General features: G+C 44.3%; 2 protein-coding genes across 3 annotated transcripts; both read right to left on the reverse strand.

The window, feature by feature from the left end:
* Nucleotides 1–823: 823 nt before the first annotated feature.
* Nucleotides 824–4,729, reverse strand: LOC120565587. Its single transcript, XM_039811491.1, has 3 exons — nt 4,638–4,729; nt 1,848–3,663; nt 824–1,038 (listed from the first exon to the last, which is right to left on the reverse strand). Exon 2 carries the CDS (start codon nt 3,655–3,657, stop codon nt 2,923–2,925), a length of 735 nt encoding a protein of 244 aa, XP_039667425.1. The 5' UTR covers nt 3,658–3,663; nt 4,638–4,729; the 3' UTR covers nt 824–1,038; nt 1,848–2,922.
* Nucleotides 4,730–4,856: 127 nt separating this feature from the next.
* Nucleotides 4,857–25,022, reverse strand: LOC120565586 (membralin-like). 2 transcript variants are annotated; one of them, XM_039811489.1, is made up of 10 exons: nt 24,697–25,022; nt 18,030–18,443; nt 17,417–17,722; nt 16,675–16,843; nt 11,256–11,366; nt 9,476–9,598; nt 9,013–9,113; nt 7,460–7,517; nt 5,849–5,932; nt 4,857–5,010 (listed from the first exon to the last, which is right to left on the reverse strand). In XM_039811489.1, exons 2-10 carry the CDS (start codon nt 18,249–18,251, stop codon nt 4,874–4,876), a joined length of 1,311 nt encoding a protein of 436 aa, XP_039667423.1. In that variant the 5' UTR covers nt 18,252–18,443; nt 24,697–25,022; the 3' UTR covers nt 4,857–4,873. The 2 variants fall into 2 exon arrangements, with proteins under 2 accessions (XP_039667423.1, XP_039667424.1); XM_039811490.1 differs by having other exon boundaries at nt 4,874–5,010; nt 16,729–16,843.

Raw genomic sequence — 25,022 nt, forward strand, 5'->3', positions numbered from 1 at the left:
GGTTTTTATTCGAAAACTGCGATAAGATAATCTTTAAAATATCTAAATATATTATAATCCATTTATTTATCTAGTTAAAATAACATTTAATGGATTTAATGGTCTCAACGTATTATTTTGAAGGTAAAAGCTTGAACATGTTTATCTGCAGAGTTTGAGTGCTTTTTAAAAGTTTGAACTTATTGTTGGGTTGTTAAATGGATTATTATTTATTAGAGGAATTATCTGCAGGGCTTTTCAAATGTTCTGTTACCATGGTCACATATTTTTGGAAAAATTATAAAGGAAATAAACGTGTTTCTAAATTTAAGTCTTCTTTTATCACTTTATTTTTTTTTAAACAAAAACACGTTGAAAATGTATTCGACATATTAAACTGACGGTTTATGACTTTGTATTACTTTTTTGATATACTGTATGACTTTTGACATATTACTTTTTATAACTTTTTTACACATACTATACTATGACTTTTTAGACATACTATACTATGACTTTTTTCGCCATCCTATAATATGACTTTTTGACTTTTCGACATACTATACTATGACTTTTTCAACATACTATACTATGACTTTTTCAACATACTATACTATGACTTTTGTCGACATAGTATATTATGACTTCTTTCGACATACTATACTATGACTTTATAACTTTCTTACTACACTAAATATAAGTAAATACAAGTAAATATGTCGGAATTGCTGTTTTTCAGGGGAGGACCATCTGAAATCCCTTTCAGAAAGGTGACGTTTGTCCTTTACTGAGGAGGTTAACTTCCTGTTTCTCTGCAGAAGAAAGAAGTGACACGGAGACACAGTTAGTGTGCAAACAGCTGTGGTTGTGCACTGCTTTACTGGTTTCACTGGACAGTTAAATACAGTTTGATGAGTTTCAGGCTTCAGATGGACTAACGAGGCTACAGTCATCCAGCAGAGAGGCACCAAGAAGTCAAATAAACAAATCCCTCCACAGTCCATCACTTTGGTTCACTTCCTGTCTCTGATGCTGGTGTCACACTTCAGGCTCCGCCTCCTTCACCACACACACACACACACACACACACACACACACACACACACACACACACACACACACACACACACACACACACACACACACACACACACACACACACACACACACACACACACACACACACACACACACACACACAGGTCACGGTGTGTTCAGGTGACTGATTTCAGCCAATTAAACGCAGAGTTATTAAGAGTGTCTATGGTTAGGGGCATTAGATGGATCCATTACTTCACTATGGAACAGCATCAGGGACACGTGATGTATTTATGTTCTGAGTTTAAAGATAAAAATAACTTTTCTGTCACAATTCTGACTTTAAATTCAAATACATTTTTACTTGTGGCCCTAATTCTCCAGGTCAATAATCAGGACTTTTATCATGGTAAAACACACTTCATTCAAAGTGGACAGAAACTAAATAAAACTACCAAAAGCCGTCTTGGTTCATCTTTCCACTGTTCCAACAATCACCACTCTGGTTTGGTTGAAATAAACCCTTAATTCACCCATTTACATGTGGAGATATGCTGGCTCTATACACGCTAAAAGTCCTGATTATTTACATTGAGTCTGGTGGAGTTTGGTGATGGTGATTTCATGTTAAACTAAAAGGATCTTATTAAAGAAAAAAAAAACATGCAAAAATAGTGTGCAGGTTGAAAAAAAAACTGAAGTTACCCTTATCCGCCGTGTTTGGTGACTTAGATATTTTTTTTAAAGGTGAAAATAATGTGGGTTTTTACTGAAACACATCTGAAGTCAGGTAGTCGACGCTGACGTTTACGAGGAGCACCTGAACGCACCAGCAGACATGTTAAGAGCCCTGTGGCAGGGGGCGGGGCCTGAGGTGTGACACAGCCGCCGTCATAATGCACAACCAATCAGCTGCCTCCGTCGGCTGCCGGAGTCTCCGAAGCGTCCGAAGGATTATTGATAAGGCATCCGTTCTGATCCACCGCCGCGATCAAAAACTACGTCCTGTTCCCAAAGAGTCTGTACTTTTCAAAATAAAAGCAGATGAAAACAGAAAGCATCACAGTTCAGTTTGGGCTTCAGTCTGTCAGAATCAGGGCGGCTCTGTTACTGATCACTAATGGATCAAAAAACAGACCAAAACACATCTAAGAATTTAAACTGCTTGGTATTTTATATATCATGAAGAGGTCTTTGTTTCCCTGTCAGAAAACCAAAACCAGAACTAGAACCAGAACCAACAACAATAACAAGACAGGGGCTATCGGGATCGGCCCAGACAAACTGCTGCATCCCGACACACAAACTCAGGATGTTTTTACAGTTTTCAACGGTGAAACTGAATGAAAATCTGAAGAATTTAGCAGAATTTAGCGTTGCTCGGGGTGGAGATGTTACAACATTGTGAGATTTATTATATTTGTTTTAAATCAGCGAAAACATCTGCACATTCAAGGATCTAAAACGGATCAAAATCCAGACCAGAGCGGAGTTCAGACTTCAAACTGATTGGTTCCCTTTGACAGGAAACAACCACCAAACATCGCTACTGGCCCAGAGGAATCCGTGCATCATACGGTTTATCATTAATTTAAGATTTGATCAGCACACCCAGATTAGGCAGATTATTTTGTATATAAACAGCTGACAGGAAACTGAAGATCTTTGAGTTGTGGACAAAACAAGACATGTGAGGACATCGTCTTGGGGAACACTGATCCACATGTAAGAGACCGAACTACTCATCCATTCATCCAGAGAACAATCTTGCGGACCCTGCGGTTGGAACAAACTGAACTAATTAATTTAGTTTTCGTTTAAAATAAGAAGTGTGTTTGTTCAGTGATGGTCCAATCACAGACCAGAGCCCTGATCAGCTGACAGACTGAGCAGCGTGTCAGACTCTCAGGACGGCGTCTGCGGCCGCTGTGGCGCTCTGCAGTCTGTACCTGTGCAGCTCTGTGGGGGGGGGCAGTCTGTGTTTGGGCGGGGCCCCGCCCCCTCTGACCCCTCCTGCCCTCTGATTGGAGGATCTCCTCCTGTGGCTTTAATTTCTACTGAAACAACATTCAAATCTTCCATTCCTGCTCCTTTTTCTCCCCTTTCTTCTACCGTTTCGCTCTGTCTGTCTTTTTCTTCTCCTCCTCCTCCTCTTTCTCCTCTTCTGTCTCCTCCCGTTTCTCTTCCGTCCACCCAGACCTCTGCCACCACGCTGGCGCCCGCTGCATCTCCGGCGGCGCTCAGAGCTTCGGTAAAGATGGCCGCTGTCTGAGAGACCCAGTTCAGCTCTGCCCTCACCTCTCCCGCTCCTGTAGGCATGGTGGCGTTTGGCTCGCTGTGTGGTGTTTGCGGGGTGGCGAGTGGGTCAGTGTTTTCCTGTTCTGGTTCTGTCCCAGCGGCTGTAGTGGCAGCGTTGTTGTTGAGGTTGTCCTGCAGCGCCTGTGCCTGGTTGTTGGCCGGCTGACCCTCTGGCTGACCTGCTGGCTGACCCTCTGGCTGACCTGCTGGCTGACCCGCCTGCTGACCTGCTGGCTGACCCGCCTGTTGCTGACCCGCCTGCTGGTTCTGCAGAAGCATCTCCTGGATCCGGATCTGCTGCAGGATGGCAGGAAGCTCGTAGTGGTGAAAAAAGTAGATCATAGAGTGCTGAACAGGAATAAGAAGAAGATGTTAGTGACGGAATATTTAGTTTAGTTTAGTTGCACAAAGAAACCCACCAAACTCCATATAAAAAATCAGGACTTTTATCATCGTAAAACACACTTAATTCAAAGTGGACAGAAACTAAATAAAACTATCAAAAGCCGTCTTGGTTCATCTTTCCACTGTTCCAACAATCACCACTCTGGTTTGGTTGAAATAAAGCCTTAATTCACCCATTTACATGTGGAGATATGCTGGCTCTATACACGCTAAAAGTCCTGATTATTTACATGGAGTCTGGTGGAGATATGCTGGCTCATATACACGCTTAAAAATCCTGATTATTTACATGGAGTCTGGTGGAGATATGCTGGCTCTATACACGCTAAAAGTCCTGATTATTTACATGGAGTCTGGTGGAGATATGCTGACTCTATACACGCTAAAAGTCCTGATTATTTACATGGAGTCTGGTGGAGATATGCTGGCTCTATACACGCTAAAAGTCCTGATTATTTACATGGAGTCTGGTGGAGATATGCTGACTCTATACACGCTAAAAGTCCTGATTATTTACATGGAGTCTGGTGGAGTTTGGTGATGGTGATTTCGGGGCTGTTTCATGTTTAACTAAAAGGATCTTACTCTTTAAATAAAGGTCTATCTCTGTAGGGATCCATCCCATAATGTTGTCAGACACTTAATAATAATAATTATAATAATTATAATTAATAATAACTTAATAATAATTAATAATAATGTGAGTCTGTCAGCAGCAACAACAGAACTTTTAGTGACTCTAACTGCTGCTGAACATTAGTCCTGTAGAGTTACATTACAGCTTGGTTCTAGTTTAATAATGGACCAGTTTCACAGATTGTTGTTCCATCAGACACTCAGACACAAACATGGAGACAGAGAGTCCAGGTGTTAGGGTGTCTTCCTGTAAGTGTGAAGATGATGAAGGTGTTTCTGACCTGGATGAAGAGCCAGGATGTGACCAGCGCCAGGCTGCTGTACTGACCGTTGAAGCGGTAGTGATAGGCGTGAAGGCAAAGTGGTAAAAAAAAAACAAAACCCAAAAAAAAAACTTTTATAGTCTCTAACTCATAGATTTATAGTTAATAGTTAGTGTGCTGTGATTGGTCCAGTCCCGTGCCTCTGGGCGTGATTCTACAGAGCCAATGGCGCCCGGCGGTGCTGGTCATGTGACTCACCTGAGCCAGTGGCGTTTGCTGGTGTTGGTGTGGCAGCAGATGGCGTCGTACTGGTCGGCCAGCCACACGATGAGGATGATGTAGAACGCCGTCGTCGTGTCGTTGAAGAACTCCGACATGATGGCCTCCATGCCTGCCGACAGGAAGTGACATCACAGGCTCAGGGTTTAAAACCCTCCAACCAATCAGCGAGACTCGAGCAGAGACGACAGCTCGGGTATATTTTCAGAATAAACCATTTCATATTTTAAGAAAAGGTTGTAATATTTAGAGATTAAAGGTTGTAATATTACGAGAGAAAAAAGTCAATGTTTCTTTTAGCGGGACAAAACCTCCAACCAATCAGAGAGACTCATTTGTTCCTCTCTCAGTCAAGCTCATTACTGAGCAGCGATGAACGTATGACTATGAATTCATTAATGTATATGTGACTGAATGTATGTATGGATATGAACGGATGAATGAATGTTTATTTATAACTGAATGTATGGAGGAATGATTGTAAGGCATGTATGGGAGAACAGAAGGATGGCTTTTTTGCACAAGTATAGAAAATGGTAATTGGTAATTTGCAGAGCTCTCTGAGGAGCCCAAATGTTTCCTGTACATTTGTCTTCTAACTGTTTGAGCCCTGTGCTTGTTGTGTGTCTGTTGTATTTCTTGCAGCAATTTCTCCCAGTGTACAAACCTCCTCAGGGAGACTAATACAGAAAGTTTGACTTTTGACTCGAGCAGAGACGACACAACTTTTATCTGATGAAGCTGTGTGGCGCTGCAGCTCTAGACGTCAAAAGATACATTCAGCGCCACGTCTGCTCCTCCAACGGTCCGCGGTCAATGCAGCCGAAGCTTTAGACTAGACTTCAGCCTGGTCCTGCCTCAACTCGCGCTCCGACCTCATGTCCAGGGACATAGCTCAAGTTTTCGGGGTGTGGACTGATGTGGGCTGGTGTGGGCTGATGTGGGCTTACCAACGAGGGCCAGGATGACGGTGAGCAGAGGGGCTGCTGGGAAGGCGATGGTCATGTTCATCTCCAGCATCTGAAGAAGATCCACTGAGGAGGAACAGACCGACACACAGCTGAAGGTTAGATATTCTGTTCTCAGTCACTTCTAAACTTCTCAAACTGTTTGAAATGTAAAACACTGAACTGGATTAAACTGCATTGGATGGCCAAGGAATGACTCGACCCGCCTACTTTCCCTCCGATTGGTCGGGATGGGAATCGGTGCTAAAAGGGTACTTTAAAACAAACCAAGAGCACCAAACGACCGTCTTGTCGGGGACATTAAAGAACGACTTGTGTATTGCTACATAACAACAATGAACGCAGCGCTCCAGGGGCCGAAATTAACACTCGCCAAATGCGGGTGATTTTTCTGTTTGGCGAGTAAATTTCGGAGAGCTATCTGCCAAATGGTGAGTACATGTTTGTACCAAAATAGTTTGGTCAACATGTTTTTTTCAGTCTTCTTTTTGGTGAAGGTGCAGCTACGTTCTTCTGTTCCTCTGCTGTCTGCATGTCGGAAGTTCGCTGGTGCAGACATGCACACGCACACACACACACACACACACACGCACGCACACACACACACACGCACACACACACAGACACACGCACACACACGCACATACACACACAGACACGCATGCACACACACAACGTTACAGACACACACAAATACATACACACACACACGCACACAGAGACACGCACACACAAAGTTACAGACACACACACACACACACCTACACACCTACATACACACACAGACACGCATGCACACACACAACGTTACAGACACACACACAAATACATACACACACACACAAAGTTACAGACAGACAGACAGACAGACAGACAGACAGACAGACAGACAGACACACACACACACACGCAAAAAAACCAACAACTGCTGTTTAATATTTGGGTCGGTAAAAAATATGCCTGGCCGGGGGATTTTCTATCTACTCGCCAACTTGGCCGGTGAGTCAAAAAGTTAATTTGGGACACTGGTTGCATCATGGCGGTGTAGTTTCTCCGCCAGCATACAGACGCACGGTCAGCATTTAAACCGTGTTGAAGCCAGTTACTAGCTAACGGTAGGCTAACGTTACCGTGTTGACTAGCATCACGTGCAGCGCTGCTTCTGTTGGCTGTAACGTTCGTTTCAGAGCACCAGAGGGCAGCAAAGGAAGTCAGGAGACAGCGTAACGAGGCACCCAGATCTGCGTTGTCCTTCGGCCCGGGATATACCGGTCCCATGGAAACCGGGTTTCGGTATCCAACCCTACTAACTGGCTATTACTGGTTACCTTCGTTGTTGGATTGGTTCGATTCAGGAATAAGGAGTGCGACGGTCAGGGTAAGAATACCAGCGTAAGCCAATCAGAGGCAAAATAGGGCAGGACATTCCTTCACCATCCCACTGTACTGGCTTGGTTCTGGTCTGTGTCAGTTATTGAAGTCCTGAAACTGGACCAGACTGAAGTGAAGCAATTTGAACTGGACTGAACAACAACCAGTCTGAACCGGTCGGGACCGGGGGCTGTATGATGCCAGGTTTGGGAGGAAACTGACCGATGAAAACGAAGATCTGGTGGTGAGAATATCTGAGCAGCATGGACACGGAGAGAGTCTGAAACACAGAAACACGATCATCAGCAGAGTCTGAAACAGAAACACAATCATCAACAGAGTCTGAAACACAGACACACAATCATCAGCAGAGTCTGAAACAGAAACACAATCATCAACAGAGTCTGAAACACAGACACACAATCATCAGCAGAGTCTGAAACACAGACACACAATCATCAGCAGAGTCTGAAACACAGACACACAATCATCAGCAGAGTCTGAAACACAGACACACAATCATCAGCAGAGTCTGAAACACAGACACACAATCATCAGCAGAGTCTGAAACACAGACACACAATCATCAGCAGAGTCTGAAACACAGACACACAATCATCAGCAGAGTCTGAAACACAGAAACACAATCATCAGCAGAGTCTGAAACAGAAACACAATCATCAGCAGAGTCTGAAACAGAAACACAATCATCAGCAGAGTCTGAAACAGACACACAATCATCAGCAGAGTCTGAAACACAGACACACAATCATCCCCCTCCTCAGACCGGTGGGGGAGGGTGTACAGCTAAAGACACAGCCCACCCTTCTCTTCTCTGCTTCTCTTCATAGTCGTCAGATTCACCTACCAGCCCTTATAGAACTGGCTCAGGTCTGCCTTGGACCAGCTCTTAGTTATGCTGTTATAGTTCTAGACTGCCGGGGGACTTCCTCTGACCCACTGAGCTCCTCTCTCCTCTCTCTTTCCATCTGTGTGCTTCTATGTCCCAGAAAGTATGTCCCCGGAGTCCATATGTATTCTTTCATCCAGCATGTTTCCTTGGATTAGGGTGGCCCCTAAATCATAGTTGCAGCTGTCGAAGTGGTCCTACTCGGTGCCCTGTAGTGCCCTGCTACACCCTGTAGTGCCCTGCTACACCCTGCAGTGCCCTGCTATACCATGCTTGCCCATGCTGCCCTGCTAACATTCTGTAGTGCCCTGTGATACCTTTCCGTGCGTGCCCTGCTGCCACTATTTCCCTGCCACACCCTGTGTGCACTGTAGTGCCCTGCTGCCCTATTGCCCTGCTACTGCCCTGCTACCCCTGTAGTTCCCTGCTGCACCCTGTAGTGCCCTGCTACACCCTGTAGTGCCCTGCTACACCCTGCTGCACCCTGTAATTCGCACCTGAGCCCTATGGTACCGTGCCACCCCTGTGTTCCCTTACTCACCCTGGTGACCCTGCCGCTGCCCTGCACCCTTTACCCGTTTCCCCTGCTACATCCTGTAGTGCACCTAACTAAAAAAAAAAAAAAAAAAAAAAAAAAAAAAAAAAAAAAAAAAAAAAAAAAAAAAAAAAAAAAAAAAAAAAAAAAAAAAAAAAAAAAAAAAAAAAAAAAAAAAAAAAAAAAAAAAAAAAAAAAAAAAAAAAAAAAAAAAAAAAAAAAAAAAAAAAAAAAAAAAAAAAAAAAAAAAAAAAAAAAAAAAAAAAAAAAAAACTATAGTGCCTGGTGTTTATGATCCATGGTTTTTGAAGTGCGGCTGTTTTGACTTACGAAGATGACCATGATGACGAAGGCGGCCAGGTACGACGTTCTGGCCATCCACATGCTGACGAAGCGGTAATGTTCTCCAGACACCACGTTCCTCAGGAACCCTGCGGAGAACCACAGGTGTGACATCACACACCTGCTGATGACTCACAGCCCCAGATACACTGACATCACACACCGTCCACAAATCTAACTTAGACTTTACCTCATTGACCCCAATACAAGATGTCTCTCTCTCCTTCTCCCTCTCTCTCTGTCTCTCTCTCCTTGTCCCTTTCTGTCTCTCCCTCTTCTCCCTTTCTGTCTCTCCCTCTCCCTCTTCTTCATTTCTCTCTGCCTCTCTCTCTCCCTTCTTCCCTCTGTTGGTCTGTCTCTCCCTCCCTATCTCTCTCTCCTTCTCCATTTGTCTCTCCTTCTACCTGTCTCTCTCTCTCTCTCTCTCTCACTCCCCTCCGCGTTTTTGTACCTTTGTTCTCTTCGTTCTCAGCGAGCGCCTTCACGCTGGACATCAGTATGTCATCGTAGCCCAAAAACTCGTCCAGCAGGAAGCGACTGAATCCGTCACCGAAACACTCGTCCTTCGTGGGATCTGAAAGGTTTCATCACAGGGGTTAAAGCCATGTGACTGTGAGGCCGGTTACACACTGGAAGCGTCACGCGAGCGTGTCAGCTGCGTGGCGTGTCCTTTATATTTCGGCTCCCATGTTAACAGGTTAGAGCTTACACACTGCCGGCCTGAGACACGCCTGAGACGCGTGCCTGCTAGAAATAGAACCGACGCCTATTTTTCACACGAGACGCGAGCGTGTTGGAAGCGTTTCCAGGCAAAATAGAATAGGAAAATATGTTTATGTCATTTAGACACAAAGTTTAGGTTTTGACATCAATGTAGATATAAATGTAATACAAAATTTCAGAGAAAAGATTTTCAAATATTGCACCTGTCATACAGAACGAAATATTCTGTAACATATTTTGCAGTCAATACTGCCGACATTGTCTTGCTTTAATCAAATCAGTAGGCTCTATATAAATGGTAGGATAGGCTACGATATATAAATGGTAGGATAGGCTACGATATATAAATGGTAGGATAGGCTACGATATATAAATGGTAGGATAGGCTACGATATATAAATGGTAGGATAGGCTACGATAACAACGTAGTGTGTGTTCTGAGTGACGGTCCAACATCAGATAGGTTATATAGGCTCTTTACAGCTACACTAAGTTGTTATAAACAGACAGCCCACTTACCCATTTATCAGTTTGAATCTGTCGGCACTATGTCCCGAGATCAGCCCTCCCTGTTACCTAGCAGCAGGAGCAGCGCCGTGTCAGACACGCTTCTGGTGTGTAGGACACAGAAAAATCCACGCAGCTGACGCGCAACAGAAACGCCACGCTCGCAAGACGCGTGCAGTGTGTAACCGGCCTGAGGCAGACAGGTGTTAAAATCATGTGACTGTGAGGCAGGAGTCATGTGACTGTGAGACAGGAGTCATGTGACTGTGAGACAGGAGTCATGTGACTGTGAGACAGGAGTCATGTGACAGGAGTCATGTGACTGTGAGACAGGAGTCATGTGACTGTGTGACAGGAGTCATGTGACTGAGACAGGAGTCATGTGACTGAGACAGGAGTCATGTGACAGGAGTCATGTGACTGTGAGACAGGAGTCATGTGACAGGAGTCATGTGACTGTGAGACAGGAGTCATGTGACTGTGAGACAGGAGTCATGTGACTGTGTGACAGGAGTCATGTGACTGTGTGACAGGAGTCATGTGACTGTGAGACAGGAGTCATGTGACAGGAGTCATGTGACTGTGAGACAGGAGTCATGTGACTGTGAGACAGGAGTCATGTGACTGTGAGACAGGAGTCATGTGACTGTGTGACAGGAGTCATGTGACTGTGAGACAGGAGTCATGTGACAGGAGTCAAGTGACAGGAGTCATGTGACTGTGTGACAGGAGTCATGTGACTGTGAGACAGGAGTCATGTGACTGTGAGACAGGAGTCATGTGACTGTGAGACAGGAGTCATGTGACTGTGAGACAGGAGTCATGTGACAGGAGTCAAGTGACAGGAGTCATGTGACTGTGAGACAGGAGTCATGTGACTGTGAGACAGGAGTCATGTGACTGTGTGACAGGAGTCATGTGACTGTGAGACAGGAGTCATGTGACTGTGAGACAGGAGTCATGTGACTGTGAGACAGGAGTCATGTGACTGTGAGTCTCACCCAGAGTGACGACCATGACGGGGATGTTGAGTCTCTGTCTGGTGCTCTGAGACAGACGCAGGAAGCCGTACTCCAGAGAATACTCCACGATGTATTCCTCCTGGGGCCACACTGCAACAACAGACAGAACAACTGACCACACTGCAACAACAGACAGAACAGAGACTGGTCACACTGCAACAACAGACAGAACAACTGACCACACTGCAACAACAGACAGAACAGACAGACTGGTCACACTGCAACAACAGACAGGAACAGACTGGTCACACTGCAACAACAGACAGAACAACTGACCACACTGCAACAACAGACAGAACAGACTGGTCACACTGCAACAACAGACAGGAACAGACTGGTCACACTGCAACAACAGACAGAACAGACAGACTGGTCACACTGCAACAACAGACAGAACAACTGACCACACTGCAACAACAGACAGAACAGACTGGTCACACTGCAACAACAGACAGAACAGACAGACTGGTCACGCTGCAACAACAGACACAACAGACTGGTCACACTAGAGGTGGGCAATATATCGTTTAGACGATAATATCCAAATTGTTGTCTGGACGATATGCAAAATTGGGATATCGAATATTTCATAATTTGTACAATCCGACCCCCCAAACATGAAAAGAGCTGAAGGAAGTTAAAGAGAAAACAAATAACGCACACTATAACCTTCTAAACAATTATATGTAGCGATTTTAATACTGTAGGGGTTTGTTTGACTGTATTTTTTGTACAAAATCACGATCGTCCCGCAAGAGAGTAAGCTGCTACTAGTTCTTACCTGTGTGTTATGACGTTCACTCATGTCAACAAAGATGGCGGCGCGCGACTGTGCAGCGGCTCTCCTGTCGGTGTATATTTATACAAGTACGTACAGCCACACTGAACTAATCAATACAGGACCACGATACAACACAGCCGTTACGAGAGCCTTCCAGGCGGCTCAGAACATCCCGGAGGACATAGCCTGACCGAGCCCTCCATGTTGTTGTCGGTGCTAGCACGCCGAGCTAGCTATCTACCGGCAGAATGAGAACATAACTCCGGCACGACCAGAGGCGGAGGACTGCATTTATGTGCACAATGAATGGAGTACCAACTGCAGGATCGTTGCCCAGCACGGCTCACCTGACCTGGAGCCCTGTCGGTAATATACTGTACATTTTATTTACTATGAAAACAGCACACTGCCGTCTACATAGCCCCCAATGCTAACGTTAGCACAAGTTTGTTTCACTGCTAACCATAGTGAACAAACTGGATACGGGATACAGGGGACTTTAACAAGGCGTCCTTAAAGTCGGTTCCCCTCCAGCTTTCTCCCAGCATGTAGCTAGATTGTGTTACTAGAGGGAAGAACACACTAGACCATGTATACTCCAACATCAAAAAAGCACACAGAACTGCACCTCTCCGTCACCTGGGCCAGTCAGACCACATACAACTCCTGATCCCAGCATAAATCCCGGTCAGAAGGACTATACAGCCAAGTAGGACTATCAGAACCTGGTCTGACCCGGCCCTGTCCCAGCTCCAGGACTGCTTCCAATAAGGACATGGTTGTGTGCAATATGTTACAGAACAGAGCCCTTTGTTTATTGTTATGATTTCATCTTGCTTGTACATTTTCCCAAGAGAACCACTGAAATAGCCTCCGAACAGGGCTTCTTTTAACTTCTAGAAGGATTTCAAAAATATCGTCTGAATATCGATATCGAGATATTGAAAAAAATATATAGAGATATTCATTTTTGTCAATACCCCACCCCCCCACCACCCCACAACACACACCCCCCCCCCCCCCCCCCCCCCCCAAACAAAATCACAGACTGGTCACACTGCAACAACAGACTGGTCACACTGCAACAACAGACACAACAGACTGGTCACACTGCAACGACAGACAGAAAAGACTGGTCACACTGCAACAACAGACTGGTCACACTGCAACGACAGACACAACAGACTGGTCACACTGCAACAACAAACACAACAGACTGGTCACACTGCAACAACAGACACAACAGACTGGTCACACTGCAACAACAGACAGAACAGACTGGTCACACTGCAACGACAGACACAACAGACTGGTCACACTGCAACGACAGACACAACAGACTGGTCACACTGCAACAACAGACAGAACAGACTGGTCACACTGCAACAACAAAACACAACAACTGGTAACAGAAAATGGGCACACTGCAACGACAGACACAACAGACTGGTCACACTGCAACAACAGACACAACAGACTGGTCACACTGCAACGACAGACACAACAGACTGGTCACACTGCAACAACAGACAGAACAGACTGGTCACACTGCAACGACAGACACAACAGACTGGTCACACTGCAACGACAGACACAACAGACTGGTCACACTGCAACAACAGACACAACAGACTGGTCACACTGCAACGACAGACACAACAGACTGGTCACACTGCAACAACAGACAGAACAGACTGGTCACACTGCAACGACAGACACAACAGACTGGTCACACTGCAACGACAGACACAACAGACTGGTCACACTGAACAGACTGGTCACACTGTAACGACAGACACAACAGACTGGTCACACTGCAACAACAGACTGGTCACACTGCAACGACAGACAGAACAGACTGGTCACACTGCAACAACAGACACAACAGACTGGTCACACTGCAACAACAGACCGGTCACACTGCAACGACAGACAGAACAGACTGGTCACACTGCAACAACAGACAGAACAGACTGGTCACACTGCAACAACAGACAGAACAGACTGGTCACACTGCAACAACAGACAGAACAGACCGGTCACACTGCAACAACAGACAACGACTGACCACACTGCAACAACAGACAGGAACAGACTGAGTGGGACTGATGAGTCAGATGGAAAGCATTCAGGTGACCATGTGTCTACTCAGGAGAAAACGCAGCAAAGAAATCTTCAGAAATGGCGGAAAAAACGGCAAAAAAGCGGCAAAATGTAAGACTTTTAAACAATAATCAGCTACAACAACAGATCAGCCAATGAGCAGTGACCTGAATGGGCCGCTACAAAAAACAGCGAAAAAAAGCGTCAAAATGTGGAAAGAAGCGTAAGAAATATAAAAACTAAAATAAACAGTCGGTCTTCTCCTGAGGCCCCACTGAAACAACGACAGACGGCAACAGACATTGGGGAACAGCGGGCACTAAACACCCTTGTGTCGTCTAGTCCACACTAGGGCTTTGACTCCGAACTTCGTTATTCGAATATCATTCGAATATAAAAAAATAACTGCTCCTCAGTCACTCAACAGAAGAGAAAGGTGACTGTTTTGGGGCTACAGGAGAGAAATACATGGCGTGCTCGCTGGACAATACAGTTTCTGTACAATTTTACAGAAAGTCGCTGTCTTTTCTACACAAAGTCGCCAGATTTGTCGCTAGTCGCTTTTGTGAAAAAAAGTCGCTAAGTTGGCAACACCGCCCACACACACACACATAGACACACACACATAGACACACACACACACACACACACACACACACACACACACACACACACACACACACACACACACACACACACACACACACACACACACACACACACACACACACACACACACCGGCTCCACGCACACACCAGCACACGAGTATAAACATCAGACCACTTACGGAGGCTACGGTGAAAGCTCCGAACTTCGTGTCGAAAGCACACTGTTTGTGTTTAATCCAGGGTCTGACTTAATTTTTTTTTTTACACTGAAGGCATTTAATGGTCAAAATATTAATAAATATTCGAATATTAATATTAATATACAAACGAACTTCGAATATGATTTTTGGGCAAAAGTCAAAGCCCTAGTCCACACACGTTAGTCTCTCATGTCCAGACCGGGAGTGGAGAAAAATACGACCTAAATGTTAAAAAATTGGTTGTAATTTTTAATTCTGACCCAGAAAAACAAAACGTTGACGAGAAGACAACACGAGGGTTAAAGAAATGCTAATAAACCAGAGCACGTTTTCCTCCCATCCCAGAATGCTGCGTGGACCCTCCTCCACAGCTCAACGTTTAGTTTTTCTGGGTCAAAACTTAAAATTACAAATTACTTTTTTTTTTCCAACATTTAGGTTGTCTTTTTCAACACTTTTCCTGATGTTTTTGTCACTTTTTTAAAATGTTTTTGTCATTTTTCTCACAACATTTTTGTCATGCTATGAAATTGAATGAAACACCCAAATTCAATGAAAGTAGTGAACTGATAGTTTATTTTACATGTGAAGAGCATTGTATGGAAACATCCATGTTTGTTTTTTTTTGGTCAATTTGGTTAAAAAGAAATCCCAAATTGCTGAAATAGAAACTTAGAAAATGTTGTCAAATTTGACCGGAGTACGACAGGAGGGTTAAACCAATCACAATCATCGTGGGCGGGGCTAAGCTCCGGACGGAGCCACGGTGCCTCTGCTAAATAGTCTCAGGAAGGAACTGGTTCTGGTGGAACATGTGGACGTTCAGAAGTAGTTTTAGTCGTGCAACAGAGAACTCAGATTGGACAGATAGTCTAGCTAGCTGTTAGACAGACAGACAGACAGACAGACAGACAGACAGACAGAAAGATAGTCTAGCTAGCTGTTAGACAGACAGACAGACAGACAGATAGTCTAGCTAGCTGTTAGACAGACAGACAGACAGACAGACAGACAGACAGACAGACAGACAGACAGACAGACAGACAGTCTAGCTGTCTGGATTTAGCCTGCAGAGATCTGATGACCAGTTAACCATAGTCCTCACAAATCAACCGGAGGTTAGAATCCCAACACAGAGACAGAGGAAGGGGACGCAGAGCCGGCCGAAAATAAATTGAGATAAATTTGTGAAAATACTTCAATGGAAACATGACACAGAGCCGTTGGAAACCTTTCTGAAGCCAGAGATTAACCGGCAGGTAAACACGGTAAACTATTATAAAATACATGAGGCAAAATAATATGCAGAGTTAAAGGAGACTTTAAACTAGAGATGGATTTCTGTCCAGGAGAAGATGATAGATGAGAAGATGAGAGGAAGATGAGGAAGGGAAGAAGAAGAAGATGAGGAAGGGAAGAGAGGAAGAAGATGAGGAGGAAGATGAGGAAGGGTAGAAAGGGAAGAAGAGGAAGATGAGGAAGGGAAGAGAGGAAGAAGATGAGGAAGAAGAGAGGAGGAGAGGAAGAGGAGAGGAAGAGAAGAAGATGAGAAGAGGAAGATGAGGAAGGGTAGAGAGGAAGATGAGGAAGAGGAGAGAAGAGGAAGATGAGAAGAGGAAGATGAGGAAGGGTAGAGAGGAAGATGAGGAATATGAGGAAGACGAGGAGGATGAGGAAGAGGAGGAAGAGGAGAGGAAGAGTTTACCTGCTCTGGTCATCATCTCCAGCTCAGACACTGAGTCGTCCAGCGGCTGCATACCTTTAGTGGTCTGACTGAAGGAGACGTCCTGACTGCCATTCCCTCCTCCTCCCCCCCCTCCTCCTCCTCCACCAATCAGAGACGGCTTCAGACGAGGCTCCATGTCCAGATCAAACTGCAGCACATCACAGAAAACACAAACAAACATTCATTTAACTTATCAAAAGCACATTTAATCTAAAGAACTACAAGAAGGAATCACAGAACTAACGATGGATTATGGGTCAGACCATAGATGTATTATGGGATGTATTATGGGATGTATTATGGGATGTATTATGGGATGTATTATGGGATGTATTATGGGATGTATTATGGGATGTATTATGGGATGTATTATGGGATGTATTATAGGATGTATTATGGGATGTATTATGGGTCAGACCATATATGTATTATGGGTCAGACCATGATGTATTATGGGATGTATTATGGGATGTATTATGGGATGTATTATGGGATGTATTATGGGATGTATTATGGGTCAGATCATAGATGTATTATGGGATGTATTATGGGTCAGACCATAGATGTATTATGGGATGTATTATGGGTCAGACCATAGATGTATTATGGGATGTGTTATGGGTCAGACCATATATGTGTTATGGGTCAGACCATAGATGTATTACGGGCCAGACCAACTAACCGGGGAACTAACCATTTTACGACTGTGTCTGCGTCTCACCTGTACGGAGCTGTTGTCAAACATCTCCATGGTCATCTCCTCCTCTTCCTCATCTTCGTCCTGCAGCGCTGCCAGGCTAAGCCCCGCCCCCAGCCCGGCCTCCCCCCCTGCCCCCAGCGCCTCCTGCAGGCCGGCCGCGGCGTCGTAGTGCTGCAGGAAGACGGGCGCGCGGCTGGAGTTCCTCTGGATCTCCACCCGCAGGATGCCGTCCCGCGGCCAGCGCTCCCTCACCGCCTCCAGACAGTCGATGGGCGAGCGAGAGAAGGCGATGTGGATGTAGGCCAGGATGAAGAGGACGAAGAGCGCCTGGCCACGAACACAGAGGAGATAATGCTGTCAGGCTTTTATTTTTGAGACAATGTTGCCCAGATATTGCCCAGATGTTCCCTAGATGTTGCCCCAGATATTGCCCAGACGTTGCCCCAGATGTTCCCCAGATATTGCCTATATGTTCCCCAGATATTGCCCAGATGTTGCCCAGATATTACCTAGATATTGCCCAGATGTTCCCCAGATATTGCCTATATGTTCCCCAGATATTACCCAGATGTTACCCAGATATTACCCAGATGTTGCCCAGATGTTCCCTAGACGTTGCCCAGATGTTTCCTACCTTTAGCAGGACGAAGAACTCGAAGACCCTCCTGAAAGATGGCGGGAACAGTCGGGCGTAGGTGACGGCCATCTTGAAGAAGAGTGCGTGGAAGAGGCGGTCCCGGACGTTGATGAGCGGGTTCTGGTTGATGTTGGGGTTCCGTAGCCGGTTGGGTCCCATGTTGTTGTTGTTGTTGTTGTTCAGAGGGACGTTGTTGTTGTTGGGCTGGTTCTCAGACATGATGAGTCACTGTGTTACTCCGCACACAGCAAACTGACTAACAGCTGATCCTAGGTCAGCATGGCTCCTCTCAGCCAATCAGATCACAGCCAGGGAAGCCTCTCAGCCAATGAGATTACAGCCAGGGAAGCCTCTCAGCCAATCACGACAGAGTCCGAGGGAGGAAAGAAAGACTTCTTCAGAAAGATGACTCTGAAAAGAAACCAAATAAATCTTTGATTAATGAACTGATAGTTCCAGATGTTTAACTATCGCTGCTCAGTTTAAATATTTCCACACTCCAGGATCTGGGTGTCTCAGGCTCTGCCTCTACCTCAGAACCCTACCCACTCAAATCTGGGGTTCCTCAGGGATCAGCCCTGGGTCCCCTCCTCTTCTCTCTGTACACCACGGTCTGTCATTCACTCGCACGGATTCTCCTACCACAGCTACGCCGATGACACCCACCTAATTCTCTCCTTTCCTGAGTCTGTAACTCAAGTAGCGGCATGTATCTCGGCCTGTCTGACTGATATTTCTTCTTGGATGTCCACACACCATCTGAAACTAAACCTCGACAAGACTGAGCTCCTTTTCCTTCCAGGGAGGGGCTCTCCTACCCAAGACCTGCAGTGTTTCCTCTATGTTGATTGGCAAGTGGCGGTCCGCCACGGTTAGATTTCTCCCGCCACGGTTTCAGAAATGTACAAAAAGCGTCTATCAGCCGTGATTGTAAAGAGCGCGTCGACGGAGAATAGTGCAGACACACGCTTCACAACGCGAGTGGGCACGCGTTGAGATGGCATGTGTGCATTCGTGAGAACTGTAAGTCGTATAACTTATGTTGTCAGTTAATTTAAGCCTGTATTAGTCTATAGTTCTTGCACATTTTAGTTTCACCTTCACCTACTAGCTAAATTGCACGTGTCTGTTGATTCAATACAACGCCCTCGATATCAGATCATGGCCTAGTAGGCTAAACCGTGATTATTTCATACATTCATGAAACATATTGAGTATCGAGTTATTTTTCCAAAATCCAAGAAAAATCAAATGCACACTGCAAGGCTGCCAACTTTGCCACTGAGGCAAATATGCAACTAGTTTCATTATGAATGGTTTCATACTCTAGCCTACTTTGGGTTTTGGTTTCCCTATGAAGAAGTTCATGTAAAATTAATTTTGTAGACCTACAGTTCCTCAAAAATACAGTGCAATCAAAACTAAATGAAAATACGCCTCATTGTGTGTGAATAGAGGTGAATAAATATATTTGTTTGTGTTGCAGCGAAGTGTCAGTTCAGTTTAATACGTAAATCATTCGGTGGCGGGGCGCGGGGGGAGTTCCGACAGATCTTCCCCCACTGCTAAAAAAAATCCTAGAGGAAACACTGACCTGACTATAACAATCAATAACTCTGTGGTAGTCCCCATCCAGACTGATAGAAACCTGGGTGTGACACTTGACAAACAACTCTCAGTGTTTCCTCTATGTTGATTGGCAAGTGGCGGTCCGCCACGGTATCAGAAATATATACACAAAAAGCCGTCTATCAGCAGTGATTGTAAAGAGCACGTCGACGGAGAATAGCGCAGACACACACTTCACAACGCCAGTGGGCAGCGCGCCACTCGGAGAAAAGTGATAAAGAAAAAAGAGACCGGCTGGTTGAGATGGCATGTGTGCATTCGTGAGAACTGTAAGTCGTATAACTTATATTGTCAGTTAATTTAAGCCTGTATTAGTCTATAGTTCTTGCACATTTTAGTTTTACCTTCACCTGCTAGCTAAATTGCACGTGTCTGTTGATTCAATACATGCCCTCGATATCAGATCATGGCCTAGTAGGCTAAACCATGATTATTTCATACATTCATGAAACCTATTGGGGGAAATTCATTCAACATAACTCACAGCCAAATAATTAAAAGTATGCTATTTGAACATTTATAACCTAACCTAACCTGGCAGGCACTGCCTCCGATTTGGTGTCTGCTGCGGTGCGCAGCGCTGCTCGGACCGTGCACCGCTGCCCTTTTTTTCCTCCATAAACTCCGCTCTCAGCTGTGTGCCATGATTCCAGCCAGTTGTAGCATGTATAAAGTTATATGAACACGTAGACAGCTACCGTCTACGTGTAGGCCTACTGCGCCTTTCACAGAACAATCGCCCGGTGCTTTTCTACTGATTCAGAACCATCCACGCTGTAGTCTACGTTACTGACTCTGGCTTTGCCTTCGGCCCATCGGTGATGCATTGCCCACACTTGTTACTCGAGACCGCTAGTTACGTGTCTCTGACAGAGGCTATGATTATTACTAAACAACCAAGATGCATCTTCAACCACGCAAAAGATTAAAAACAAAACCGCCAAAATCCGAGCGGTCAATATGACAGTATGGCCAAAATAGGTCAAAGTGATTGTATTTTCTTTGCCTTTTGTGTAATGTACAGTATATAAAAACTATGTAAAATGAAAATCCAGACTCTTTTAGGAAAAGTCAGGTACCAGCAGGATTGTATTTTTTTATTAAGCAAAGTTATTACACATATAAATATCAAAACAGTCAAAATGACCGTCCTGGCCGTTCTAGTGTAACCCAGCCTTGGAGTTATTTTTCCAAAAGCCAAGAAAAAACAACTTTGCCACTGAGGCAAATATGCAATTAGTTTCATTATAAATGGTTTCATACTAGAGCCTACTTTGGGTTTTGGTTTCCCTATGAAGAAGTACTTGTAAAATTAATTTTGTAGACCTACAGTTCCTCACAAATACAGTTCAATCAAAACGAAATCAAAATATGCCTCATTGTGTGTGAATAGAGGTGAATAAATATATTTGTTTGTGTTGCAGCGAAGTGTCAGTTCTGTTTAATACGTAAATCATTTGGTGGCGGGCGTGGGGGGGGGGGGGTCCGACAGATCTTCCCCCACTGCTAAAAAAAATCCTAGAGGAAACACTGGTCTGATATAACAGATAACTAGTGTGGATATGTCCTAGTGTCTGATACAGTGAGGAAAATAAGTATTTGAACACCCTGCTATTTTGCAAGTTCTCCCACTTGGATATCATGGAGGGGTCTGAAATTGTCATCGTAGGTGCATGTCCACTGTGAGAGACATAATCAAAAAAAAAAATCCAGAAATCACAATGTATGATTTTAACTATTTATTTGTATGATACAGCTGCAAATAAGTATTTGAACACCTGTCTATCAGCTAGAATTCTGACCCTCAAAGACCTGTTAGTCTGCCTTTAAAATGTCCACCTCCACTCCATTTATTATCCTAAATTAGATGCACCTGTTTGAGGCCGTTAGCTGCATAAAGACACCTGTCCAGCCCATACAATCAGTAAGAATCCAACTACTAACATGGCCAAGACCAAAGAGCTGTCCAAAGACACTAGAGACAAAATTGTACACCTCCACAAGGCTGGAAAGGGCTACGGGGAAATTGCCAAGCAGCTTGGTGAAAAAAGGTCCACTGTTGGAGCAATCATTAGAAAATGGAAGAAGCTAAACATGACTGTCAATCTCCCTCGGACTGGGGCTCCATGCAAGATCTCACCTCGTGGGGTCTCAATGATCCTAAGAAAGGTGAGAAATCAGCCCAGGACTACACGGGAGGAGCTGGTCAATGACCTGAAAAGAGCTGGGACCACCGTTTCCAAGGTTACTGTTGGTAATACACTAAGACGTCATGGTTTGAAATCATGCATGGCACGGAAGGTTCCCCTGCTTAAACCAGCACATGGCAAGGCCCGTCTTAAGTTTGCCAATGACCATCTGGATGATCCAGAGGAGTCATGGGAGAAAGTCATGTGGTCAGATGCAGACCAAAATAGAACTTTTGGTCATAATTCCACTAACCGTGTTTGGAAGAAAGAATGATGAATTACCATCCCAAAGAACACCATCCCTACTGTGAAGCATGGGGGTGGTAGCATCATGCTTTGGGGGTGTTTTTCTGCACATGGGACAGGGCAACTGCACTGTATTAAGGAGAGGATGACCGGGGCCATGTATTGCAAGATTTTGGGGAACAACCTCCTTCCCTCAGTTAGAGCATTGAAGATGGGTCGAGGCTGGGTCTTCCAACATGACAATGAGCCGAAGCACACAGCCAGGATAACCAAGGAGTGGCTCTGTAAGAAGCATATCAAGGTTCTGGCCTAGCCAGTCTCCAGACCTAAACCCAATAGAGAATCTTTGGAGGATCTTTCTGTGTGGAGGAGTGGGCCAAAATCCCTCCTGCAGTATGTGCAAACCTGGTGAAAAACTACAGGAAACATTTGACCTCTGTAATTGCAAACAAAGGCTACTGTACCAAATATTAACAGTGATTTTCTCAGGTGTTCAAAAACTTATTTGCAGCTGTATCATACAAATAAATAGTTAAAAAATCATACATTGTGATTTCTGGATTTTTCTTTTTTTTTATAGATCATGTCTCTCACAGTGGACATGCACCTCAACGATGTTACAGGCCCCTCCATGATTTCCAAGTGGGAGAACTTGCAAAATAGCAGGGTGTTCAAATACTTATTTTCCTCACTGTATAACAGATAAACTAGTGTGGATATGTCCTAGTGTCTGATATAACAGGTAAACTAATGTGGATATGTCCTAGTGTCTGATATAACAGGTAAACTAATGTGGATATGTCCTAGTGTCTGATATAACAGATTACTAATGTGGACATGTCCTAGTGTCTGATACAACAGGTAAACTAGTGTGGATATGTTCTATTGTCTGATATAACAGGTAAACTAATGTGGATATGTCCTAGTGTCTGATATAACATAACTAGTGTGGATATGTCCTAGTGCCTGATATAACAGGTAAACTAGTGTGGATATGTTCTAGTGTCTGATATAACAGGTAAACTAGTGTGGATATGTCCTAGTGTCTGATATAACAGATAACTAGTGTGGATATGTCCTAGTGTCTGATATAACAGATAAACTAGTGTGGATATGTCCTAGTGTCTGATATAACAGATAAACTAGTGTGGATATGTCCTAGTGTCTGATATAACAGATAAACTAGTGTGGATATGTTCTAGTGTCTGATATAACAGATAAACTAATGTGGATATGTCCTAGTGTCTGATATAACAGATAACTAGTGTGGATATGTCCTAGTGTCTGATATAACAGATAAACTAGTGTGGATATGTCATAGTGTCTGATATAACAGATAAATTAGTGTGGATATGTTCTAGTGTCTGATATAACAGATAAACTAATGTGGATATTTCCTAGTGTCTGATATAACAGATAACTAGTGTGGACATGTCCTAGTGTCTGATATAACAGATAACTAGTGTGGATATGTCCTAGTGTCTGATATAACAGGTAAACTAGTGTGGATATGTCCTAGTGTCTGATATAACAGATAAACTAGTGTGGATATGTCCTAGTGTCTGATATAACAGATAAACTAGTGTGGATATGTCCTAGTGTCTGATATAACAGATACACTAGTGTGGATATGTCCTAGTCCCTTATATAACAGGTAAACTAGTGTGGATATGTCCTAGTGTCTGATATAACAGGTAAACTAGTGTGGATATGTCCTAGTGTCTGATATAACAGGTAAACTAGTGTGGACATGTCCTAGTGTCTGATACAACAGGTAAACTAGTGTGGACATGTCCTAGTGTCTGATATAACAGGTAACTAGTGTGGACATGTCCTAGTGTCTGATACAACAGGTAAACTAGTGTGGACATGTCCTAGTGTCTGATATAACAGATAACTAGTGTGGATATGTCCTAGTGTCTGATATAACAGATAAACTAGTGTGGATATGTCCTAGTGTCTGATACAACAGGTAAACTAATGTGGATATGTCCTAGTGTCTGATACAACAGGTAAACTAGTGTGGATATGTCCTAGTATCTGATACAACAGGTAAACTAGTGTGGATATGTCCTAGTGTCTGATACACAGGTCAACTAGTGTGGATATGTTCTAGTGCCTGATATAACAGGTAAACTAGTGTGGATATGTCCTAGTGTCTGATACACAGGTAAACTAGTGTGGATATGTTCTAGTGTCTGATATAACAGATAACTAGTGTGGATATGTTCTAGTGTCTGATATAACAGATACACTAGTGTGGATATGTCCTAGTGTCTTCTCTCCTCTGGGACAGTAGTCTCGAGATCTCTGAGTAGTGGACAGAACAAGACATTTGATGACGTCATCTTGGACTTTTGGGAAACACTGGTCCACATTTTAACGTTAGAGACTAAACTACTAATCCATTTATCCAGTAAACAGCGGAGTATTTATGTGTCAGTGCTAACGTTAGCTGTGTGTTAGCATGTGTCTAGATGACCTGTTATTGACTCCGCAGCATGCTAACGTTAGCTGTGTGTTAGCATGTGTCTGGATTACCTGTTATTGACTCCGCAGCATGCTAACGTTAGCTGTGTGTTAGCATGTGTATGGATTACCTGTTATTGACTCCTCAGCATGCTAACGTTTCCTCTTCATCGGAACTAACAAACAGACTCAGAAACGCAGCAGCTAGCCGGTTAGCATGCTCCGTTAGCTGCGCTGTAAGGGTGAATATAACGCTAGAGGAGCTAGCAGCTAACAACCAGCATGCAGCAGACTCAGTGTGGAGTCATTTTAGTTTTATTTACAGACTTTAGGCGGTTAAACTCGGAGCTAAGAGGCTAACAGAGGCTAATAGGACGGCTGGTAGCTAGGAACCAAAACCAGAGCGGAAATACGGGTCCTAACGTAGGTAGCTGTATCCCCAGAGCGCTGCCGGGGA

This window comes from Perca fluviatilis, chromosome 9, assembly GCF_010015445.1.
Source record: "Perca fluviatilis chromosome 9, GENO_Pfluv_1.0, whole genome shotgun sequence".
NCBI classification, from domain to species: domain Eukaryota; kingdom Metazoa; phylum Chordata; class Actinopteri; order Perciformes; family Percidae; genus Perca; species Perca fluviatilis.